Raw genomic sequence first — 23,877 nt, 5'->3', positions numbered from 1 at the left:
ACGCGGGCAACAAAGATTTAGCGAAGGAATTAGAGAAGAAATGGTGGCGAGTAAGAAGAAGAAGCAAAGACGACAACAAGCAATGACTTCGGTTTTGATCGACGACAACAAGGGTTTTTGATCGTACAATTGTGGTTGTGTAAGAGAAGAAGTGAAAATGGTGAATTTTGATTCTGTATGCTTTGACTATGTTTGAGAGGAAATATGAAAGGCTATGTACAAATAGAACGTTACGTTTTGCTATTAGAGTGATAGGTGATTCATTGTCATCAAATTGCCACATCATCATTAATAAATTTATTTAACATCATAGATTAAATTGACTAATAAAGTATGCAATTTTACAATTTCTTTCATACTAATTAAATAATCGACATAACTCAGTTAATTGACTGAAATTAAATTTGAAACTAAGCATAATCGATTCAAATACTAAACACCCCACTTATTCACTTTAAATTCTAGCCACAAAATTACTTACTAAAATTAAATTTGAAACTGGAAAAATTATTTAAGGAGAAGAAGAAAGTATGTCCCAACGCTTTTACTCACATACGTAATTTTTTCGCAGTGTATCAATTTTCTTCCTCTTCAACCTCCACACTTCAAATTAGGGTTTTCAATTTCTCAATTTCATCGATCCACATTCTTCTACGGTATTAAAAAAAAAAAAAAAAAATCCTCTTTTCTCTTCCTTCACCAAATTCAATTTCCCAATTTCAAATTTTTGTGCCCTAATTTCACGATTTCGCATAATCTCGCATTTTAGGTCTACGCTATCGCGATGGGAAGCAAAGGCCGCATGCCACCACCACAGCATCTCCGGCGACCGCATCCGCTGGGTCCTGTTATGCTTCACCACGAACCACCAGGTCCTGTAATGCACCACGGGCTTCCTCCCGGTCCATTTGACCTTATGCCACCACCACAAGTGATGGAACAGAAACTGGCGTCACAGCACGGTGAAATGCAGCGGTTGGCTACTGAGAATCAGAGACTCGCTGCCACACACGGTGTTTTAAGACAGGAGCTTGCAGGTAAGGGTGTAATGGGTCGGTTTGGCTCGGTTTTTGCAATCTTTTATCGTGAAATCTGAACCAAACCAATGAAGAACGAGTTGGTTTGGTTCAATCAGGTTGACATAGGAACCGTTTGGATTAGCTTAATATTGAGCTTATGGGAATTAAGAAGCTTTTATGCATTATTCTAAGGCTTGTCAAGGTAGTTTATGAAAAAACAGCTTATGAAGATGCAATTTTCGCTAATGAGAACCTATGAATTAACCTAACATAAAATCTTATTTATTTGTATAAGTTATTTTTCATAAGCTCAAAAATAAGTCAATCCAAGAGGGCTCATATTTAAAATTTTTAGAAACTTATTTAGAAAGTATATAAAAACCAAACATTAGTAGGTTTTGGATCCAAACATGAAAAAAAACAAAAAACCGAACCAATTTAATTGGTTTGGATTGGATCCTTGGGTTCGTTAGATAATTGATTTGGTTCTTACACCCTACTTGCAGGGGCACAGCATGAGCTGCAGATGCTTCACGCGCATGTTGGGTCACTTAAGGCGGATAGGGAGCAGCAAATGAGGGGGGTGATCGATAAGATTGCAAAGATGGAGGCGGAGTTGAAGAAGGCTGAACCGTTGAAGATGGAGCTGCAGCAGGCGCGTGGGGAGGCTCAAAATTTGGTGGTTGCGAGGGATGAGCTTATGGCGAAAGCTCAACATTTAAATCAGGAGATTCAGAGGGTTCATGCTGATGTGCAGCAGATTCCTGCTCTTATATCGGAGCTTGATCGTCTTAGACAGGAGTATCAGCACTGCAGGTAATATTTTGTTGCTTTTCTTTTGATATTTGTATTGGTAGGTTATATGTATAGTTACACAGTTATGTTAATATATTCACCAACTAAGCCTTAGGTTAGGGTTAATTTCTAATTTCTAGAAACTTTCCAATTGCCGTTAGTTTTTAGATTTTAGTGCTTAGAAGCTTATATAGCTGTTTACGTTTCTGAAAAATTTCAAATAAAGAAGCTGGTTTCAACTTATAGACTATTATTGTCTAGAAAATTCAGTTATTACACGATGCTTTTTAGTTTTTATTTGTGTGCATAGTCTCCTGTAGGGATGTTTATCCAAATTAATCCTAAACCTGGTTATGTGGTAGTATAGTATTACTTATATGGTTAAATGCCATTCTCAGCTGCAGTTGAGTGCATTCCTTGACTTTCTCTTTGCTTTTAGACGGATATAACTTGATATCCTATGTTTTCATGGAAACCAAAAATTCACTATAAAATGGTATTATTGAATGTATTCCAAGGAAATAGAATAAAAGAAGGATTACAAAAGAAGGTGATCCTTCTACTCCTCATCCAGAGCCTAACTGTCTAAGGCTCCTCACTCCTAAGATAGGAAATTGCTGGCCATGGTTAAAGCCATAAAGCTAATAACAATAGCAATGATGATTATCCTTTCATTCATAAGAATGATGATGGGTGGAGATGAATATCACTAAGCCGGTTGGTATGGAAAGTAATGATCCCACTCTGTCGACTTTTACAGGGTAGAATTTGTAGGGACCGAGACCTAGGAGGTTATAATTTTGACAGACTTATGAGGTTTTGATATTTCATTGATTGTTGCTGTCTAGGGTGCCAACATAGTTGGGATGTTAGACTTCATTATGGTGCCTTTCCATTCCCATGCTTTAAATTTTTTGCAATAACATGCTGCAGGTTCATTCACCTCCTGAATTATGTCTGTAGTTTGTTAATTTAAAAATTAATGCCACGTGTCCACCATGAATTGTATTACCACTACTTTTTCTTGCCAGAGTTTTTGAATTTTTTGTTGATGCAGAGCGTGTTCCCTGAGTTTGGACTTTGGAACAGCATTGTGTGATTATCTTGAGGGGTTTTCCACAATGAGAAAGGAGAGACTTGTTGTTTTATCCACAAACTATTTAGGCTGTCTTTGTTAAATGATTCTATGATACTAATGATTTTAGAAGATAATGCTTTTAGCTTCCGAGAAAACACTAAAACATTATTTTTGTATCTGCTTTAATAAAAAAACTGGGCATAATTTTTATCATTGTTTATCCCTACATTTAATTAAATTTCAATAAGCACTTTTTCTTTTAAAGAAGCGCAAACATATAGGCCCTTAATCTTATCTGTTTTGGAGGGATTCTTACCACGCCTCAAGTTGTAATTCCCTTTTCTCTTTAGAAGTCTAATTAAATTCGTGTTACCATTAAATAGGGGGGAAAATCTCTAATGGTGTTGTCTGTTATTGCAGTCCTCTTATGATTTTGGTTAGCATGAAGTTCTTTTATTTTCATGATGCTTTGTCATCCTTCTGACTGTTATAATGGGTATGGTTATTTGTTACTTATGACCGTATCCCGCTTCAAAAGAAATCTGAATCCAATTGATATGAATTGTTGCATATCTATTTTAAACATGAATCCAAAATGAATGTCGATTCATTATGATGCATCTCGATTCATTCTGATGAATCACAACTTGCCCTTGACCTTTGTGTAGCCCGTCACTTTTTTAGTCAACTTTGTGTAGCTAGGGATCTTTCTGTCATTTAATTTATGACTTGAATCTTGAAATAATGGGAGGGGTTCATATATAAATATATCAGTTTATGTTTTTGCGTGTCACTTTTCTTTACTTAAAAGTGTCATATCTTTATTGATCGTGTATCTTACAATTCAAAATTATATTCGATTCATGATTAGGATAACTAGTTGAATGGTTTTCTCTGGTCTCTTCCCTTTGCTCCTTCAGGTTTCCTTTATTGAGGTGACCTGCTTGTCCTTTTTCATATATGTTAACTTTAATTGGCTAACTTGTTACAATCCTTCAGCTCCTCGCAAATATCAAGCATAATTTAAGCAAAAAGATACCAGAGATGGTAGTAGATACTAGGACAAGTCAGTTACACTTCATGTAATTTCTTGCTTGTCAACACTAGAGTCATTATACTTTTGTATTTCTTGATCTAGGATTTTATGGTTCTGTGCTTGGATTGTTGTCAGTTCAGTGTTATCATGTTTTTTTTCTCCTTCTCAATGTCCTGTTTTTCTGTGAGTAAACTGCTTTGTGTGATACTACAGCGTCTGTGTTATGCAGAAGCAAGGGTGTTATATCAGCTAGGTAACCAACCTTAGTCTGGCTTTTATGACTTAGGAGTAGAGTCTTTGACATCAATGTGTTATAGAGTTTGATTTGTTTATTGTTGGTGTAAAAGTTCTTTCCAATTTGACTAGCTGGATGCATGTCTTGAATACTATATCTATTGTGCACTATCAGTTGAAATTCTCACCTAATGCCGAGGCTCTTCACTTTCTCAGCTAGCTTTTAGAAGTGGGTTATCCTCTAATCACTCAGTTCTGATAGGTTTAGGATTAGTTTTTCATTTATTTTTTACTTTTAGATCATATTATTCAATGGCACCCGAGAGCCGACTGCACGACACAATTTCAACAATCAGTCACCGCTTCGCTGCTTGTGGTGGTGCATCTGGCGAAGCAAAGGTTGCAGTGCAATCGGGTTCTAGATCCAACCGTTTTTTCTGCATTCTTGGACATGGTGACAAAGTTTCTTTTGCAAACAACCATTTTCCAGTGCAATTTCTGTCTCCTTTAGCAAGATTTGTCCTTGATTGGTTCTATTGTAACTCCGAGACACAAATTGCTATGTTATAGTCTTGCTGCTTCTTCTTCAGTCTTTGTCATACCATTTTTGTCTCACTGTCATATATTATCAAAGGCTTTTATTCCCACCGGCAATCATTTTGGTGCCGATTCTTTTTCTATATATGAATCATATTAGTGATGACTTCTCTTCGCATTGATTGTCATTCTGACGATGACTTTTATTGGTTATGACTCATTAGCCGAGCTCTCTGACTTTTCTCCTCTTATGTTAGAATATAATGATTTTTCCTAGGATCGTTTTCAATCTTAGCAGATTTTAGGTTTCTGCTGTGATTAATATCCATCTTTCTTATCATTATTACACATGTAATGTATGGTTACCGGATTCTCTCAATAGGCATACATTGTTTCGAATACCCTATCCTTTGTGTTGAATACTGTTTTCACCTTAAAGAAAATACTGTGATATTAATGTCAAATGTGATGGACTGCATGGTTTCAAATTGCGGTTGCAGTTGTGAATGTGATCACAGTTGCGGTTGCTATGATTACAGGCATTGTGGCTCTTGTGATTTGTATTGTGGTCGTAACAATGTGAGTATTTTATGTTTAGGTATTATTCTTTATAGCTTATCTTAAAATTCTCACGTCACTTGTTCCTGACTTCCCCTCTGAAATGTTACCTCTTCCTCGTTTTCAACTCTCTATCATCTTAAAATATCTCCAGCCCTCTAATGTTCCCTCTAAATCTACGATATAAAGGGGAATATTGAAAAATAATGTGTGGTGACCATAATGCTTGTTGCGGCCCAATGCGGCCTTTGCACATGCTGCAGTGCAGATTTTCTGGTGATTCCCAGAAACACTATTGTTGTTGGGATGTGGACACTATCCCATTTGCAGTTTTGCAGATGCATTACATGATGCACTCTGCAATTTGAAACTATGCAGAAATGCATACCCATATCTTTATGTATGATGTGTTCAAGATAACTAGGATTCAATGTCATTGTAGGAACATTGCTTCATATCATACAGTATCTGAAATAATTTGTATTTTGTTGGTTTGGTTTTAGAGGCCTTAGAGAAGGAGCAGACTGCAAAAAATGTGGAGATGTGGCAAGTTTAGCTTTAGTTGAATGCATTCTGCAACATTTATCTTTATTTTTTTGAGGGATACGAGGAATAATAACTTGATCAATTATATGTTGGGATGTGAGTGTAAGGGAAAAATTGATACATTCTTTCTTATTTCTTCTACTTGCTCCCATTGAGTAATGAAGAAAAAGAATTAACTTTGAATTTACTTGTATTTATTTTATTTTCGGGAAAAATATTGTGAAGGATTTGTTCCTTAAACATCAGGATTATTGGAGAATCTGAATATCTGTAAACTAATTTAAAATCAGTGACTGATATAAGGAGCTATTGAAATATTATCGCTCCCCTTACTTTAAAATCCTGTTTTTACATGGTAGAATTACTAGGGGATTTTACAAACTTATGAAGCTTTTTTTTTTTTTAAGTCGGAGAAAATAGAAAAAACCACTTACAAGGTTGGCATCTCATCATGTATGATGAGGGTGACTTTGCCCCCTCAATATCTTGCGAACTCCATTTCTTGCAAACTCCCCTTTCCCAAAGAAAGGTTTTAATGTCTACTGAAACTTTCTTAGATGGGTGTAATAGGCAGTTGGCCTAGGATGGCGGAGAGTTTGCATTTCTGTAACTTGGTTTCTGAAAAAGTTATTGCATATTTATTGAGTTTATGTTAGGTAAATGTAATCATGTCTTATTTTGGTGTCCACTTTTCCTTTGTGAGTTGGACTGCTAAGTAATTAGTAGTAGTTGAAACTAGAGAGAATCTGTGACGTGAGAGAACCTGAAGTCATAAAATAGAAAAGACCACTTACAAGGTTGGCATCTCAGCATGTATGATGAGGGGGACTCCATTTCTTATATGCTCAGAAATTATTTATTTTTTTATTCTCAAGCATCCTCCCCTTTCGCAAAGTAAGGTTTTAATGTATACTGAAACTTTCTTAGATGGGATAATTGTAATAGGGAGTTGGCCTAGGATGGCGGAGAGTTTGGATCTCTATAACTTAGTTTCTGAAAAAGTTATTGCATATTTATTGAGTTTATGCTAGTTAAGTGTAATCATGTCTTATTTCGGTGTCCACTTTTCCTTTGTGAGTTTGGACTGCTAAGTAATTAGTAGTAGTTGACACTAGAGAGAATCTGTGACGTGGGACCGTGAGTGTGATATCCTCACAAGGTTCCTTTGTTTATGCTACCAAGTTTTAGATTATATCTTTGGAAGTCATGAGTTTAGATTTTTTAGAATGGAATATCCTTCACATTAAACATTATTAGAGTCAGGTTTGTTTATTATTATTATTTTTATTTTTTTGAGGGGAGGTTTGTTTATTATTTAGTATGGATGTTCTTTCCAACCTGACTAACTTTTCATGTGTATGGATCCAATATCATTTGGGCACTAGAAATTTTCATTCAAAGCAAGGGCTTTCCCTTTTTATTAGCCTAGCTTTTACGTGTGGGTTCTTCTCTACACCACTTATTCTTATAGGATTGGGAGTTATTCTTCATTCTAGTTAGTTGAGTTATAAGATTTATAGCAATTGTTGTAGTACTTTCCCCCTAGATGTTTAGATTTATCAATGGAAACCATCTTTCGATGCCCGTTTCCTTTTGTTCTACAGGGGTGTAGAGTTGCACTGAGTTGCAACATTTTATCCTGTTCTATCTGTTTAACATGTTAACCAATATTTTCTGGAAATTCCCTTAATTGTAATTTCCATATTTTCTCATTATTTTTCTTTCCTCCAAAATGCATCAATTTCTCAGAATTCATTATATCTTTTGTCATTAAAATTCTACTTTAGCCTGGTAGGTTTCTTTAGCTTGATTTTATCCGAGATACTGTTGAACCTGAAATCCTAATTTATGAGGGTATAGAATTTTCCCTCATGACCTCCAAAGTTGGAATCTCTATTATGAATCAAGGCCAATGTTCATTTTGTTTTGAACTATACCCAGTTTTTGAAAGATACCCTCCATGCAGATTGTATTCTGAACAATTTCATTTGCTTAGTCATTCAAACTCATGGGAGTCTCTTCAATCTAAAATCTATAGATTTGCTTAGCAATTTGATAGCTAGGGCATGAAACTCATCCTGTAGTACAAGGGCACCTTCGTATACTTCCATTTTTTATGCAGGCCCGATTGGTTCAGTTTAGCTGGTTGCAAATGTTAGGTTTAGAAGTCAAAAACAGGTCTAGCAGCCATGGGTGGGTCTGTGTTTTGGTTTATTGGTGAACCTTCCATTCTTCATGTCCATTCCCATTCTATCTAGCATCTAAATGGCCACCCACGCAACCCTTCAATCCATCCGTGACTTCCAATTGATCATTACATCAGAGTCACTCAGTGAACTATCAATCCACCAAATTCCAGCTGTAATTTGTTCATGTCAACCCTAATCCAACCCATTATTTCTATTCTCGCTTTCCTTACAGCTTGCTAGTGTAGCGTCAGACTACCATGTTAAGTGGGCCTGATATTCTGTTGTTCTGGTCATGCAGGGCCACTTATGACTATGAAAAGAAATTATACAATGACCACCTTGAGTCACTTCAGGTGATGGAAAAGAACTATGTTTCTATGAGTAGGGAAGTGGAGAAACTTCGAGCAGAGCTTACAAACACGGCTAACATTGATCGAATTAGTATGTATCTCCTGTTACCTGTTTTCTACGTTAGAGTCCTTAGTCTTCAATTTTTCATGTTTTGTGGATTGATCATGGCGTGCAATAAATTTAGGTGGGCCATATGGTGGCACCTCTGCAACTAATAATAACGAGGCTTCTGGTCTTCCTGTTGGACAAAATGCATATGAAGATGGTTATGCTGCTGCGCAGGTGTGTGATGACCCCATGTGTTACGTTGTTTTAAGTTCCTTGCGGGAGTGCAGCATTATAGTTCATTGTCTTATATTTATTAATTTATTAATTCCTGAAGTTTCTTCAATTACAATTAATGTCTGGATTATTTTGTTTGTGTTGACTTATTTAGTTGTTATTTTTATAAAGTCTATCCAATTAAATATGTATCTTTGCGTTGATTACAAGTTGATGATAAGAACTATCTGCATCTGGTATATTGTCAACTAGTAATGATATGTTGCTGGGATTACAATACTTCAAATCCAACCTAATGTTTTTTTTCCTAAATATCTAAATGTTTAGCACTAGTTTGTTTATGTCTCCTAAAATCTGGAGAATACCTGAGTTCAACAGACTTAGATCTGATTTATAAGGTTTGACAGGGATTTGACAGTTATCTGATTTGTGTAATATAGCCACGTAGTATTAATTTTTACCATTCCGATGGTATAAATTTGACATACAACAGTAGTTGCTAGACTTCTTATTAGAGGAGAGGGAAAAAATTCATTGGTAGTTATGTTTTTATTATGTTGTTTATTTTTAGGAATTAATAGAGAAAGGAAAGGACAAAGTGATTATTGGATGGTTTTTGAACTGTTACTGGTTATGTTAGGGAGAGACCAAGCTCTATAGTAATTGATAGAAACTTGTACCACACACTGAAATATAGATATAGGTAGAAATATAAAGGAAATTACTGGCTTTTATTGTGGCTAGAATTTGGATTGCAACAGGAAATCTAGTTTACAGAAACATGAGAGAAAACAAAGGAAAATTTAGCTAGACACTTCCTATCCAAGAAATTGAGAGTCTTGGTCTCTCCCGTCCAAGAAATTGAGAGCTTGCTCTCTCCTGACCAATCTCCAGTCCCAAAATAAATGCCTCGTGACTTTTCCTTCCATTTTCATATTTATTCAATAACTGTCTAAAACCATAACTGCTGCTTAGTACATACCTGTTGCCTAATAATAAAATAACGGCAGCATGAATATAATAGTACTAATAAGAGGTCTAACATAGTGTTGGTTACCTTGATAAAAAATAAAAAATCTGTAGAGTTATCATGTCCATTTTATATCTGGTATGTGATTTGCTTGAGACAATACAGGGATCTATTTCTTGCATGTACAGATAAAACTGGTCTGATTTGGAGGGATTATAGTTGTGCATTTTTAAAGTTATGTTCGAGTGCTATTTTTTTTTTTTTGAAGGCAATTGCTATGTTATGTAACGTGCTAAAAAAAATATACTGCTAGTATAATTTAAACAACCATAAAAAGAGATTTTAGTGTGCTGCTGGAACTGAAGGATTACCATTTTGAAGGGATATATATGCTTTATCGTCCATGTTAAAATAAAATATTAATGCTCCATCATAAATATTTTGACAGGGACGTGGTTCTCAACCTACTGCTAGTGGTGGCGGCGGCAGTGCTACTACAACTGCTCCTGCTGGAGCTCAACCTGGTCCAGCTTCTGCTGGGACTGGTTATGAGGCTCCCAGAGGAGGGCCCGGTTACATTGCATCAGCAGGGCCTACTTACAGCACACAGAGCGCTTCTACTTATGACCCACAGAGGTCGACTGGTTACGATGCATTTAGAGGATCTGCTTACGATACAATGAGAGGACAAATGTTTGACGCTCAAAGAACGGGCTATGATCCACAAAGAGGTATGGGTTATGAAGCACAGAGAGGACCTGCTTATGATCCATCAAGAGCAGCAGCTGGCTATGATGCACAATCAAGAGGTGTTGCTGGTCCACAGGGACAAGTTCCTCCGATGAACATCATGCAGTATGGGTCCACTACACCTCCTACTCGTAATGTAGGCGGTGGTGGATACGATGCTGCTCGAGGTGTAAACCCTGCTAGGAGATGAGATTGAGTTTTGAAATGCCATGCCAATCATATATATGGTCACTCAAGTCAGATAGGATCTGAATGTGTGGATCTTTCTGTCTAGTGCTACTTGAGAGTAAATCTCATGAAAGTATCAATCGACATCTATCTTTGTGTGTGAAGCAATCAACACCTATGTATTTCTATATCTTCCTTTTAACTTGTAATTTATATAATTTCGGAAGACGTGTAACTCCTATATTAAAGAAAATGATTGATCTTATGCAAATTAATTAACTTCTCCTTCCAACTAGAGACTCCTAAGATTTGGATCCACTTTTGCCATCATATATTCGACAATTTTGTTAATAATAGTTGGTATATGTACGAGCTCGAAATTATTTACTTTTTACCATTGTCATCTAATCTCATTATCTCATTTAATGAAGTTTGAGACATTATCCTTATTGCTACTCCAAATTCTTGAGGACTTTTTAGTGAAGTTTGAGAATTGGGTGAATTCAGTTAGCTTCTCAAATTTGTTGAACTCCATGAAAGTGAACTCTCGTCATCTATTAGTTGTCAAACTTTCATGGCAAACCCATTCTCATTTTCTACTTGAGATTTGAACTTTTTGAATATGTCTAAGTGCTTAATCCTTCCGATTAAAAAAATAAACCCAAGTTTTGCAAGAATTTTTTTTTACCATAAGATAATGATTAGGTTAGACCATAAATATTAGTATGGACAAGCTGAAATGGTTTGATTGCATTTGTGTTGAACTTGTTGGAAAAGGCTTTCTCATTTTGGAGCAATTCAATTGTGAGATTTATGTATTCCAAGTTATCCACTGACATAAACATTTATGAGATGTCGGTGAGAGCTTATAAAATCAGTTTATGACATGTCCATAAACATTTTCATAAACTCTCCAAGAAGTTGTCTACTGACAAACATTTGTGAGATTTTTGTAAGAGCTTATAAAAGTCAGACACGTCCATAAACTATCCAAAACTACTTATAATTTTTATCCGGTAAAAAAAACTTATAATTATATGAAAATAATTTACTTTATTTTATCTTTTATTAAATATTTTATACATAAACACTTGTATAATAATTTTTTATGCTATAAATACTTAATTAATTTTTTTTATCCAAATAGGCAACAAGAATAAGAAAAACCAACTGAATTTATTTGTGAATTATGACAAGGATGTTACCCAATTGATTGCAACTGTTCGGTGTTCCTCTGTAAGTACATGCTTACAAAACAAACACAATACAGAGGTTGTTGCTTCACATGTCTGCATCAGAGGCAAAGATTTTGGACATTCATAGACCATGTACCAATGCTACTGAGCATATAATATAACACTTCTTTTTACGAATATATAATTTAACATAATTACTCAAAAGTGAAGTTTTTAAAATCTTAGAGATAAGAACTTTAGGAAATTAGGTACAAGAAGGTATAGTAGTTGTATCAAGTTGTTTATTATTGGAATCTTCCAATATGTTGTATATTTGTCTTTGTAATTTTGTTGATAGGTTGAGTCTGACTCCTCATCACTATTTGAAGTGTGCATGTCACCACAATGAATTGAAGTTGGGGCAGTGTAAACTCCTCATGTGATAATATATTTAGGTCCCGTTTGGATAAACAGCTTATATAGATGCTTATAGCATTAGAGCTTATATCATTAGAGATTACATCATAAGCTCTTATACTTGATAAGCTATTTATGTTTGGATATATACACTAAAAAGTACTTACATAAATTGAAGTGTTTGGATGTGACATTACATAACCAATTATCAAAATTTTAAATATTTTTAATTTCACATAAAAATCAGAGAATCGAACCATAATTATCAAGATTTTTTTGATAAAAATAATCAAGATGTAAAAAACAATATTATAATATATTAATTATAATTATATATATAGTAGGGTTAAATATGTTTTTAGTCCCTATATATATACCAACTTTTCGTTTTAGTCCCTCTAAAATTTTCCATCTTCACTTTTGGTCCCTCTTTTAAAGTAAACTCATATGTATAATTCATATTTTTGAATAAAATTCATAATATTATAAGAATCTCGCAAAAAAAATTTAGAATTTTTTAACAAAACATAAATTTAATATAAATTTTTATATTTTGATGGTTAAAAATTCATATTAAATTTATGTTATGTTAAAAAATTCTAATTTTTTTTTGAAAAATATTCTACACATTTCTGCACAATTTCATTAAAAAAAAAAAACTAAAATTAACTTAAAAATAGGGACCAAAAGTAGTGATTGAAAATTTTATAGGGACTAAAAGTTGAAGGAAAATTTTAGAGGGGCTAAAATGAAAAGTTGGTATATTTGTAGGGACCAAAAACATATTCAACCCTATATAGTATAATCAATATTTGTCCTTAAAAAAAATATCAAGATAACAAATAATAATAAAATCTTCCTTAAAAAAAAACGAAAAGTTTGTTTTTTCTATTCAGTTTAATTTTGTTACGTAACAAAAAATAATAAAAATCTTCCTTCAAAAAAATAATAATAAAAATCTTAGTTACGTGTGTTACTTTAGTAAGATAAGTATATAACAATTTTGTTACTTATGCACCGCCAAAGATAATTATAATTAAAATATATGTTTGGAAAAAGTGGCTCCAGAGAGAATCGAAGGAGGTCACATAAATTCATAAGCTCCTTGTTAAGCCGGAGGGTAAACTGAAAATTTAGGCTTATTGAAATATGGCATAAGCAGCTTATGAAACCATGATAAACTATTTTTATTTATTTATCCAAACACCTTTAAAAAGGCTTATGGGAATAGATAAGCCCACATAAGCTCAAAATAAGCCAATCTAAACGGGGCCTTAGTACAATTAGAGTTACATCATAGTGATAATACCAAGTATTTTTCCATGAAAATTATTCTTCTCCTTTTTAAAATTGTTTATTCTCTTGCTCCAACGGAAGTTAACTCACGCTTGACATTTTTTAGCGGTAGTTAACTCACGCTAACACGTATTAGATCGGTTCAATCACCTTTTAAGATGGGTCAATTGATCTTAAAAATGTCAGCGTGAGTTAACTATCGCAGACAAATGCCGAGCGTGAGTTAACTCCTGCTAGATCAAAGGAATGAACAATTTTAAAAGGGAAAAAAATAATTTCCTTTTTACATATGTGTTGTTGTTTTGAATTATGATTCAAATTCCAACTAAGAGAACATGTGTTTGGATCACATGGCCCCCACTGTCTCATTTTAAGAGAACATTCACAACCAAAATGTGTTTCCTTACATTCTGTAGAGTTGCTTTCTGCTGGTTCATAATATGTTGTTGTTTGTCTGTTCTTTTGCTGATTGTTTTGAATTTGGTGACGGTTGCTTTAAATGGATTTGGATTTTGGTTTCACAAGCTAGTTGTTTCCAAGTATTTTAACATGATTTCAAAGTCGGATTTTGTAAAACATGTGAGAAATGGACTCATACTTAAACTAGACGTGAAAGTGGATATTAAAGTTGTATTTAGATAACACTATCTTATGACTTAGTTTTTAAGAATGTGATCTAAGTCGACAATTCTAACGACTCAATTGAAAAAGAATCTTATGAATTCGTTTTTGAGAATGTGATCAAAGTCGACAATTCTAACGACCCTGTTGTAAAAGAAATGTCGGTTTCTTTCTCCACGCCCTCGCTACTAAAAAACCCTTCATGTTTTCAGAAGTGTGCATCCGAGACGTACAAATTATTCGGAAGAACAAAAATTGTTGATTTTTCTAGATACATAACTTTGAACTGATGTTGCAGGTAGAGAAAGTAGCCTCAAAAAGAAATTCAAGGGGTCACGGGGAGGACATAATCTAGGACCCAGTTTGGTTTTCTGGTTTGCCAATTGCCCTCACAAAGTACCCTGGTATTTGGCCTATGGTTGTAATAAAACTCTCTTTCTGTCTTGGATGTATTTAAGCGGTCTTTGGTTTTGTGCACATTGACTTGTTGCTAAGATGTGTGGTAAACTGGACCATAGAAAAAAGAAAAGACATGTTTTAGAAATAGAATTTAATTCATATACATGTCGGTGTAAATTTTTTTACACTATTGTTAATCATTACAACTGTCAAAAAAAATTTAAAAATAGTTCACTTTGATCATAACCAATTCTAAAGTTACGAATACGATTGATTGTGATTTGTTGACAATTTAAAAGTATTTACATTGACAATGGTATTGTATCAAACTTAATTTCATAAAAATACCATATTATTGTATACAATGAAAGGTTTGGAGTGAATAAGCTACTTCGTCCTAGAAATTGTTACCATCTGTCAACTTGATTTGTCATTAAATATTTTTAAATAGATAAGATGTCATTCAATAAATGAGCCCTCCGTCAAATCTAAAAATTGCACACACTGACGTGTAACGTTAGACTCTGATGTGCTCGTCTACATCATAATTTTCAAGGATCAATTTAATAGCAAAATTTGTTGTTATAAAAACTCAACTTCATCTCTTCATCTTCTTCTTCAAATATATATATATATATATATATGCTAATCTTAAACTATATATTTCAAAAATTCAACAACTTCATCTCTTTATCATCCTCCTCTTCTTCAAAATTCCTAAATTTAAATTGTAACAGTTAGCTTTTTTTCTCTTCATAGTCTTCTGCAGTATTTGGATTGGCGTGTGGCCATATATTCTCGCGTCGCTATGCAAGTAAAAAGTGAATTTAAAGAAGCCAAAAATTGTAGGATCGAGCTAGACGCGCGTTTGTGGAAAATCCACCGTTGTTCCAAACACACCATTCATCAACACAATTTAAAATCCTTGAATTTGAGATTTTCTGGATTTTAATTCTTTGGGTTGATGAAAACTCTAAAAGACGAGAAATAAATTAATTCTTACAATTTTAATTAGGTGTTTGGAACAAAATGAAGAAGAGGATGATGAAGATGATAAAGAGAAAAAGTTGTTGGGTTTTTTTAAAGGGAAATGTTAACTAGTGCCTCTGGAATACTGGTTAAGAGCCTTAAATAATACTCCCTCCGTCCTTGAATAAGTGACATATTTTACCATTTCACACAGATTAAGAAAAGTGTAAAGATGAAAGAAAGAGAGTGATACTTTTACTAAGTTGCCCTTGTCATTATTTTGAAACTTTTTCACTTTTAAGTAATGATTAATTTCTTTGTTCCACTACAAACTTTAACATGGGGACCACAAAAAGTATTTATAAGGGGTAAATCTGTCAAATTTTGCTTAGAAATCTGAGAAGGTAAAGTATTGTGGGACAAATATTTTTTACAAATAGATCACTTATTAAGGAACGGAGGAAGTATCTTTTTATAAAAGTCTGTGTAATTGATGCAACGGAAATTGAAAACTTTTAAGTTTTGAAAGAATAATTTCTTAATTTAGAATGCTTAAAGAGTTAACAAGACAAAAAAAAAATATATTGATGAAGAAGATGATAAAGAAATGAAGTTGTTAGGTATTTACAACAAGAGATTTCACTATGAAATTGGTCTATGCAAACTTGAAACATGATGTGGACAAGCATACCATATTACAACGTTACATATTGACGTGTCTAACGTTTAGATTTGACGAAGGAACTCATTTGATAAGCCTAAAATAAATTGAAAGATAATTTTGTCATTATAAAATCATAATTTTTTTTTCTTTCGAGAGGAAACTTATCAAAATTAAACTCATAGAAGTAACATATTTCAACCCCTTAAAAAAAAAAAAAAAAGTAACATATTTCAATGGTATTGCATACATGTTGAAATATCAAAGACAATGATGCTAATACAGTTACGTAAAGAACGTTTATATTCCAAAAAATCACTTACCTTTAGGGCCGTTTTTGAAATTTTGATGGCATAAAGCAAACCTATAATTTTGATTATAACTAATAAATATATAAACATCAAATTTAATATAAAAAATTAAACAATTTTTTTAAGGTCTAATAGACACTAAAATATAAATTTGAGGCCTAAATTTTATACTTATTTTTTTGGACCTTAGGACGGTTGTCCTCTTCGCCCTGCCTTAGATACGGTCCTAGGTCATATAGGTAAGTTTTGTCAAATTAAAATATCTATCTACCCTTATAAATTTAGTAACCAATCACAATCTTGGAAAAATATTATCAATAAAAAAACAAAAATAATATGTGATGCAGGTATAATGATTTGGACTTAGTTACTTTTGGAGTAAGCAACTCTCTCAAAAGTCATTTTCTTCTACAAAGTGTCCTTATGCATTGTAGAATTCAATTTCATGTGCAAATAATAGCCAAATCAGAAACAATTTCCTATCTTCATCGTCATCCCCACATCTCATATGGTTCACATGTAGCCAATTTCCACATCAGACATTTTCAACCTTATTCTCTCACTTTCTCTTTGTGTGGTGGCTACCCACTACACTAACTGCTAATAACGGTATTTTATTTTTAGCTTTATAATTAACTATTCCCCCATTTATTTTTTAAATTATCGTTTACATTTAACTAATTTTTGTTTATATAATATTTTTACTTTTATTTAAGTAATATTATCACTGAAAAATTAATATTATCTTGAACTATCATTAAAATGGATAATTCTATTATTTAATAATAATGTCAATACAATAATATACTCCCCTTCACATGAAGTCATCAATATATATAAAATTTGTAAGATTGAAAATTGTTCATACATTTTATTCACAAATTTATTTTACCAAAAAATTAGTATATTTATTTTCTTCCTCTCAAAAAAGTATATTTATTTTCTTACAAAGTGTATAACCTTAAATGACAAACAATGAGAATATTGCAGCCCCACAATCTATAATTCAATCAACATTCTTACTTGACCTTTATAGCTACTTATTAATCTTTTGTTCATCCTTCCTAATATGGGATGTTTCACACTTGGTTTGATACCTTCTTGACTATTGAACCTATACTCTTTTCAGTTATGGACTGCTTGGTTCATTTTGATGGGTTAATATCTGAATTATATCTTTTACAGTTAGTTAGGTGTTAGCTACAACAAAGTATGTAGCTTGTTCAAATGAAATATTTATTTCAGTGAACTTTTTAGTTTCATAATTTTAAATGAGATTAAAGAAATGTTTATACCGACAATCATTAACAAGACATAAAACAACTGTTTAACTTTTTCAGTTTTCATTGTATTTTTAAAAATGTATTAATAAGAGATATGAATAGTTATAGTTGCATGTTAATCACTTGATTCAGTTTTTCATTGTATTAATAAGAGATATTAAATTCAAAAACAATGAATTTACATAAAAAAGAAAAGAATATTAGTTACACTAAATTAGTTACTACCTCCGTTTCAAAATATAAGCAAAATTCACTTTTTAGGTTCATTCATTTAATGATAAATGTGGTCCATAAAATGGATAAATTCTATATTTCAGTTTTGTTTAATATTTAACTCATGCGTAGAGTCGTAATAGGCCAAATAAGTTAGGTTTTGTAAAGACTAAGTTTGACTTGGTCAAAATATTAAAGGCTTAGATCTGATTTGTTAGTTGTCCTTCATAAATTTATTTTAAGAATCAATGCTAAAAAGTGTTTCAAATACTCCCTCAATTCTTTTTCTTTTGATGTTTTAACTCTTGACACAAGTTTTAAGAAGTAGTTAAAGTATATAAATATTTGTGTGTTTTTTACTTAAATGTCCTTATTTATCATTATGTGATAAATCAAATGTCACAACTACTTTAATAGTTTATTGTGTTTTCCAACAAGAGTAAACTTGAGAAAACAATAATAAATTCACTAAAACATCAAAAGTTTTGGAATATAGTTGAAGTTCTAAAACATCAAAACAAAATGAATGGAGGGAGTACATTGTTAAAAGAATACACAAAAGAAAGACAAAATTATACAATTCGTTTCATAACATAATTTTATGTAACACTCTCGTCCTTAATTTTTAGTTATCCTTATTTAATCCTTAATATATGTGCAATTGGCTAAAACGACGTACTCATTTTTAAACGGAGGAAGTATTATTTATATTTAGTTAATTTGACTTTATAAAGCATGCCATGTAGAAACCCCTTGAAGACTATTTTAAAGTAAATGTGAACAACTCTTCTTTCGTTAATTCTCGCACTTATTTCATATTTTGGAGGCTTCTTGAGAAACAATTGGAGAATTTGAATTTACAATTTTTCTCGATGTTGTGATAGAGCTCAAAACTTATTACCTGAATTTTCGGTCATTTTGAGAGCCTTTTAATTGGTTTGAGATCTTGGTTACCAATCTATTATCATAAAATTTGACTTTTAGTTAGCTTTTTGTTTGATCATTGATACTAAGCATAATGATTTTCATCCCCATGCAAATTTACTTTCCCAATTGTGAAGCTCTCTCTTTTTCCTTGGGTGGTCTCTTTTACTAATAAATTAAGAGAAGACAACAAATGTGTTGATTGGTTGGTTATGTTTAGTGTTACTGATTTCTTGAATATGTGGATTTCTTCCCCTTCTCAGTTAGATAATATTCTACTCACGGATACCTCCGAAGTGTTTAGGCAAAAGACTTCTTAATTTATTTTTCTTGTCCTTTATTTCCTTTTTTTTAATTTTAAAAATTTGACTTCTAAAAATATATTATTAAAAAAGGTCTGACCCTGAAGTCTTACATAACTAAGCCGTAGCCTCACATCCATCAGTATGACATATCTCGCTTTTAATGTTTTTATTTTTTTAATAAAACATAAATTAAATATAAAATTTTATGTTGTCGGCATAAAATTCATATTTAATTCAAAATTTTTGTTAAAATTAGGGTTTCATGAACTAACTTAAAAGTATGAACTGGAAAAATTTTGGTGACCAAAAATTAAAAAGGGTAAAACAAAAAGTTAAGATATTTATAGAGATAAAAAAAACATATTTAACCATACAACTAATAAAAATAAACAACAACTATCTACCAAAAAAAAAAACAACAACTTTCGATCTTTTAGTTTTCTTAATTAAATTATTTTAACTTAATTTTCATTTTTAATATCATTATCATGACAAAAAAATTAATGAAAAAGAAAACTTAAAAATCATAATAATCCATTTTAAAAAAGAGTATCTAATAATCCTCGTTCGTAGGATATTCTTTTCCTTCATTAATTCTCATATCTAAGCATTAAGCCATTAACCACTTCCCAAACTGATGAGACTTCTAGGCCATTAAATTTAAGATGTCTACACTTGCTGATGTAATGTCAAATGTCAAACTTTTTATTTTCAAAGTATTTAAACGTTTTTTATCTTCCATCTAGTGATGAATATAAACCAAAAATAAGAGTTAATGTGACATAATTACCCTTGTACTCTTGTTTCTAGATGGTCCAACCAAAACAGACCTGATGTTAATACACACAATAAATATGAAAACGATCGGTGCTCAATGAATATCCACAACTCACAATAAAAACAAATATTTCCCCCTCAATTTTTTACTCTTTTTTCCATTTTATTTTTAGGGTCTTGTTAACAAGTGCCTTTAAGACACTCTTTAAGGATTCATAATAAAGAAATTATTCTTTAAAAAAGTCAAAAACTTCAATTTCCAATACATTAATTTTATAAATTTTAACAAATACTTACTCCCTCCATTCCTTTTCTTTTGATGTTTTAGAACTGCAACTATATTCCAAAACTTTTGATGTTTTAGTGAATTTGTTATTGTTTTATCAAGTTTACCCTTGTTGGAAAACACAATAAACTATTAAAGTAGTTGTGACATTTGGTTTATCACATGTGAATTTAATGATAAATAAGGACATTTAAGTAAAAAATACACAAATGTTTATATACTTTAATTACTCCTTAAAACTTGTGTCAAGAGCTAAAACATCAAAAGAAAAGGAATGGAGGAAGTACTATTTAAAGTTACTAAACAATACCCTAACGACATTTGTTAACATTTTTCTTATTTTTATTACCATGCTACTCCCTCCGTCCCTATATATAAGACCCTTTTGCCAAAATCACGGGAATTAAGATAGTAGATATTTGTATTAAAGTTGTTTGTAATCACTATTGTTTTTACAATTTTATCCTTTAAGAAAGAAGGTTAGTTTATGTTTTCAACATTTTATTTATTGTTGATTGAAGAAAAAAATGTATAATAAATAGGGGCATGTATGTAAAGAAATAATTAATGTAGTTGGAAATAACAAAGGGGTCTTATAAAAAGGGACAAAAAAAATTCTCAAAAGAGTCTTATAATTAGAGACGGAGGGAGTATTTTTTACTAGCTTCCATTTTTATCTAAGCATATGGAGTTTCACACCCAATTTAGCCATGTATTGCAAGTTCTTTGCATGCTTAATAGGAGTACCAATCTCATGTGTGATGCTTAATCTTAATAGACCAGAAAATCATTAATTTGAGCATAAACATATAAAAGTGTCAAAATTAACATATAATACATCGGTTTCTTATTATATAAGAAAAATTGTTTCAAAAAATAATTATATTAGAAATTTTTTTTATCTATTCACCCAATAAGTATTATTTGGTTTATGTTTAAACTAAATATATTGGTTATTCAATAAACTGAAAAAGTAAATTGTCTCGTATAAAACCGAGATTGTATTGCACCAATATCTCTCAAATATGATCAATATATCAGTCATATTAAATCTTGAAAATTACATTTATTAATTACTATTAAATCAATAGTTATTCTTTGACTTAGCCATAATAGTCCAACCGATCCTATTCACCATGCTAAAATTCATATTCACATCGACCATGAATTTTACAGAATCACATTGAGCATTCATAATTCTGGCAAGTTTTACCCCTAATAACTTTAACAAAATTACGATGTCATTCCAAACATAGACCAATTTTTATTTACTTTTTTGATGGAAGAAGCAAAAAACATAGACTATGTTTGTTACTAGCTCTTGGTGGATGCATGTTCTTGATGGAAAGACTAAAAGCAAAAGAAAAAGAAAAAGCTAATTGTTTATCTTATTGAAATTTAATTAAATTACAAAGAAAAGAAAAGAACCTTAAGATGTTTGCTACATACATCAAACATGATTAAGGTAGATATAGCTAGCATCAGAAGTTGAAAGATTTTGTCTTTGGTGAATCAGCAATTTTGAGAGTCTCTTCAATAAGCTTTCTTGCTTTTCTGCTCTTTATCTCCACTCTCATACTCTCACTCTTCTCCATCTTATCATATGGCTTCTTCAATTTCAATGATTTTATTTTGGATTTTAGTGTTCCTACCAATCTTCCAAGACCCATAATCCCTTTCTTGATTTGATGTTTCTGGTGAAAATCAATGAAGGGTAAGAAGAAGAAAAATTATTGATAAAAATGAAAATATTAAGGAAGAGAAAAGAAGAGAAACATACCTTGTTGTAGTGTTCTGTTTGGAAACAAAACACTCTTCACTCCACCGAGTAAGGATGCTAAAAGTAAAACAATATATGTTAAATAATAAAAGGTGTGTGTGCGATGACTATATATATTAGGAAAATATGTGATGTATGCAATGTTGTTAATTGTTATGTGTTGAGAGAGAGAATTGGAAGGATAGATAATCTATTCATTTATTCTATTTAAAGAGGTAAAGATATAAAAATATTTTTAAAAATAAAATATTTATGAGATGGTTTTAGTGGTAGGATACGATATCTATTTTTTTTGTGTTCATATATTTTTTAATGACATATTTAATTTATTTAAAGGTTTAATTGCAGTTTTGGTCCCCTATGTTTTAAGAAATTGCAATTTTAGTCTCCTAACTAAATAAACTACAAAACTGTCTCTAAGTATTGACTTTTTTACGGTTTTGACCCCATGTCAATTTTGACCAAGTCAAAGATGACGTGGACACCACATATGTATTTATTTTTTAATTATGAAAAAATAAGAAATATTTAATTTTTTTATTTTTTAATTAAAAAATATATAATTTTTTTAATTAAAAAAATATTTTAAAAATAAATAAATACACACGTGGCGCCCATGTGTGTATTGACTTTTTCGAAATTGGCTTAGGGGGCCAAAACTGCAAAAAAGTCAATACTTAAAGGACGGTTTTGTAGTTTATTTAGTTAAGGGGTCAAAATTGTAACTTCTTCAAACATAGGACCAAAAGTGCAATTAAATCTTTTTTAAAAGAGGGAGAAGATCTTTAGTCAATTAAATATGGTAATGGAAACAAGTACGGATGAGGAAATGAATGATGTCTAAGTAGTTATGACTATGTGAGAGAGTGTGAAATGGTAAGCATTAAGAGCACGGAGAAAGGACCACGCATATGGTGAGGAATATATAGAATCTAAACCTTTTTTTTTTAAACAAATAAATAATGCATTTTAGATAATGAAATGAGCAATATATGGTGGATGTTGATGATAGTTTTGCTAGAAAATTTTACTTTTGATACTTTATTTTTTCATTCGAAAAAGATACTTTATTTTTAGAGTAATGTTCAATTTTGTCAAAGAGAAAAACTATGAGACCCAATTTAAGAGCTGAGGAAATATAAATAAATTTTAGTTCATGAGAAAAATAAATTGAGACAATTTACTTCATATGTTTTTTGTTTGATTGATGATGAAATATATTTAAAGAAGAAAAATTGAATTGAAAATAAAATATTATTTAGTAGTTTTTTTTTGGTGGTGTCTAGGGTTCGAACCCCAGACCTTGCATATATTATGCATTGTCCTTATTAACTGAGTTAAGCTCACATAGACATTATTTAGTAGTTTGATATGAGAGAAAATTAAAGTAAAAAGAAGAGAGAAAATAAATATGTGTATTTATAAAACGACATCAATGTCCTTAAGCAAAAATTAGATATGATAAAAAATTAAAATGAGTATCTAATTACAATCAACGAAAATTAACAAAATATTAAAAAGAAAAGAAGAGAATAAAATTTTGCATTTCTGTCCAGAAGTCCTAGCTCAACTGGTAAAATACCGAAATTGTTAGGCCGGACGCCATGACGGGGTTCGAACCCCGGTGCCTCCACTTATGTGTGTGAGTTTATAATGACTTTGCCATTTCGTCTATCCTAATAAGTGGTTATGCTATAAGCTGCAAATGAAGTTGTTTTATACAAACAAGCCATATTTGCCATATTAAAGTAGACAACTATTTGTATTAGAGTCTTTTGAGAGAGCTTATGGAAACAAGCTTATGGCATGTATAAGCTCTCAAAAAATAGCTTATGCATAAACATTTACAATGATAAGTGTTTATGCTATAAGTGTTTATCTATAACCTTGGTATTACTGAAAAAGAGACAAATAAAAAAAGAACAAAAACAATATGCAACCAAGAGA

The 23,877-nt window shown here is 31.7% G+C and overlaps 1 protein-coding gene and 1 long non-coding RNA gene across 3 annotated transcripts; one reads left to right on the top strand and one right to left on the bottom strand.

The window, feature by feature from the left end:
- The first annotated feature begins 506 nt into the window (after window positions 1-506).
- On the top strand, window positions 507-10,867 carry LOC25497683 (protein FLX-like 2). 2 transcript variants are annotated; one of them, XM_024771177.2, is made up of 6 exons: window positions 507-656; window positions 770-1,037; window positions 1,526-1,835; window positions 8,291-8,433; window positions 8,528-8,625; window positions 10,044-10,867. In XM_024771177.2, the coding sequence occupies exons 2-6, from the start codon at window positions 785-787 to the stop codon at window positions 10,533-10,535; spliced, it is 1,296 nt and encodes a 431-aa protein (XP_024626945.1). In that variant the 5' UTR covers window positions 507-656; window positions 770-784; the 3' UTR covers window positions 10,536-10,867. The 2 variants fall into 2 exon arrangements, with proteins under 2 accessions (XP_024626945.1, XP_039683509.1); XM_039827575.1 differs by lacking the exon at window positions 507-656 and having other exon boundaries at window positions 663-1,037.
- Window positions 10,868-21,391: 10,524 nt separating this feature from the next.
- Window positions 21,392-22,115, bottom strand: LOC25497682 (uncharacterized). The gene is made up of 2 exons (XR_003007212.2): window positions 21,931-22,115; window positions 21,392-21,844 (listed from the first exon to the last, which is right to left on the bottom strand). It is a non-coding gene; the product is annotated as an uncharacterized lncRNA (long non-coding RNA).
- Window positions 22,116-23,877: the final 1,762 nt, after the last annotated feature.

This window comes from Medicago truncatula, chromosome 7 (assembly GCF_003473485.1).
Source record: "Medicago truncatula cultivar Jemalong A17 chromosome 7, MtrunA17r5.0-ANR, whole genome shotgun sequence".
Lineage (NCBI taxonomy): Eukaryota > Viridiplantae > Streptophyta > Magnoliopsida > Fabales > Fabaceae > Medicago > Medicago truncatula.
The sequence above is the reverse complement of the archived record's forward strand: the minus strand, read 5'-3'. Positions and strand labels throughout refer to the sequence as shown.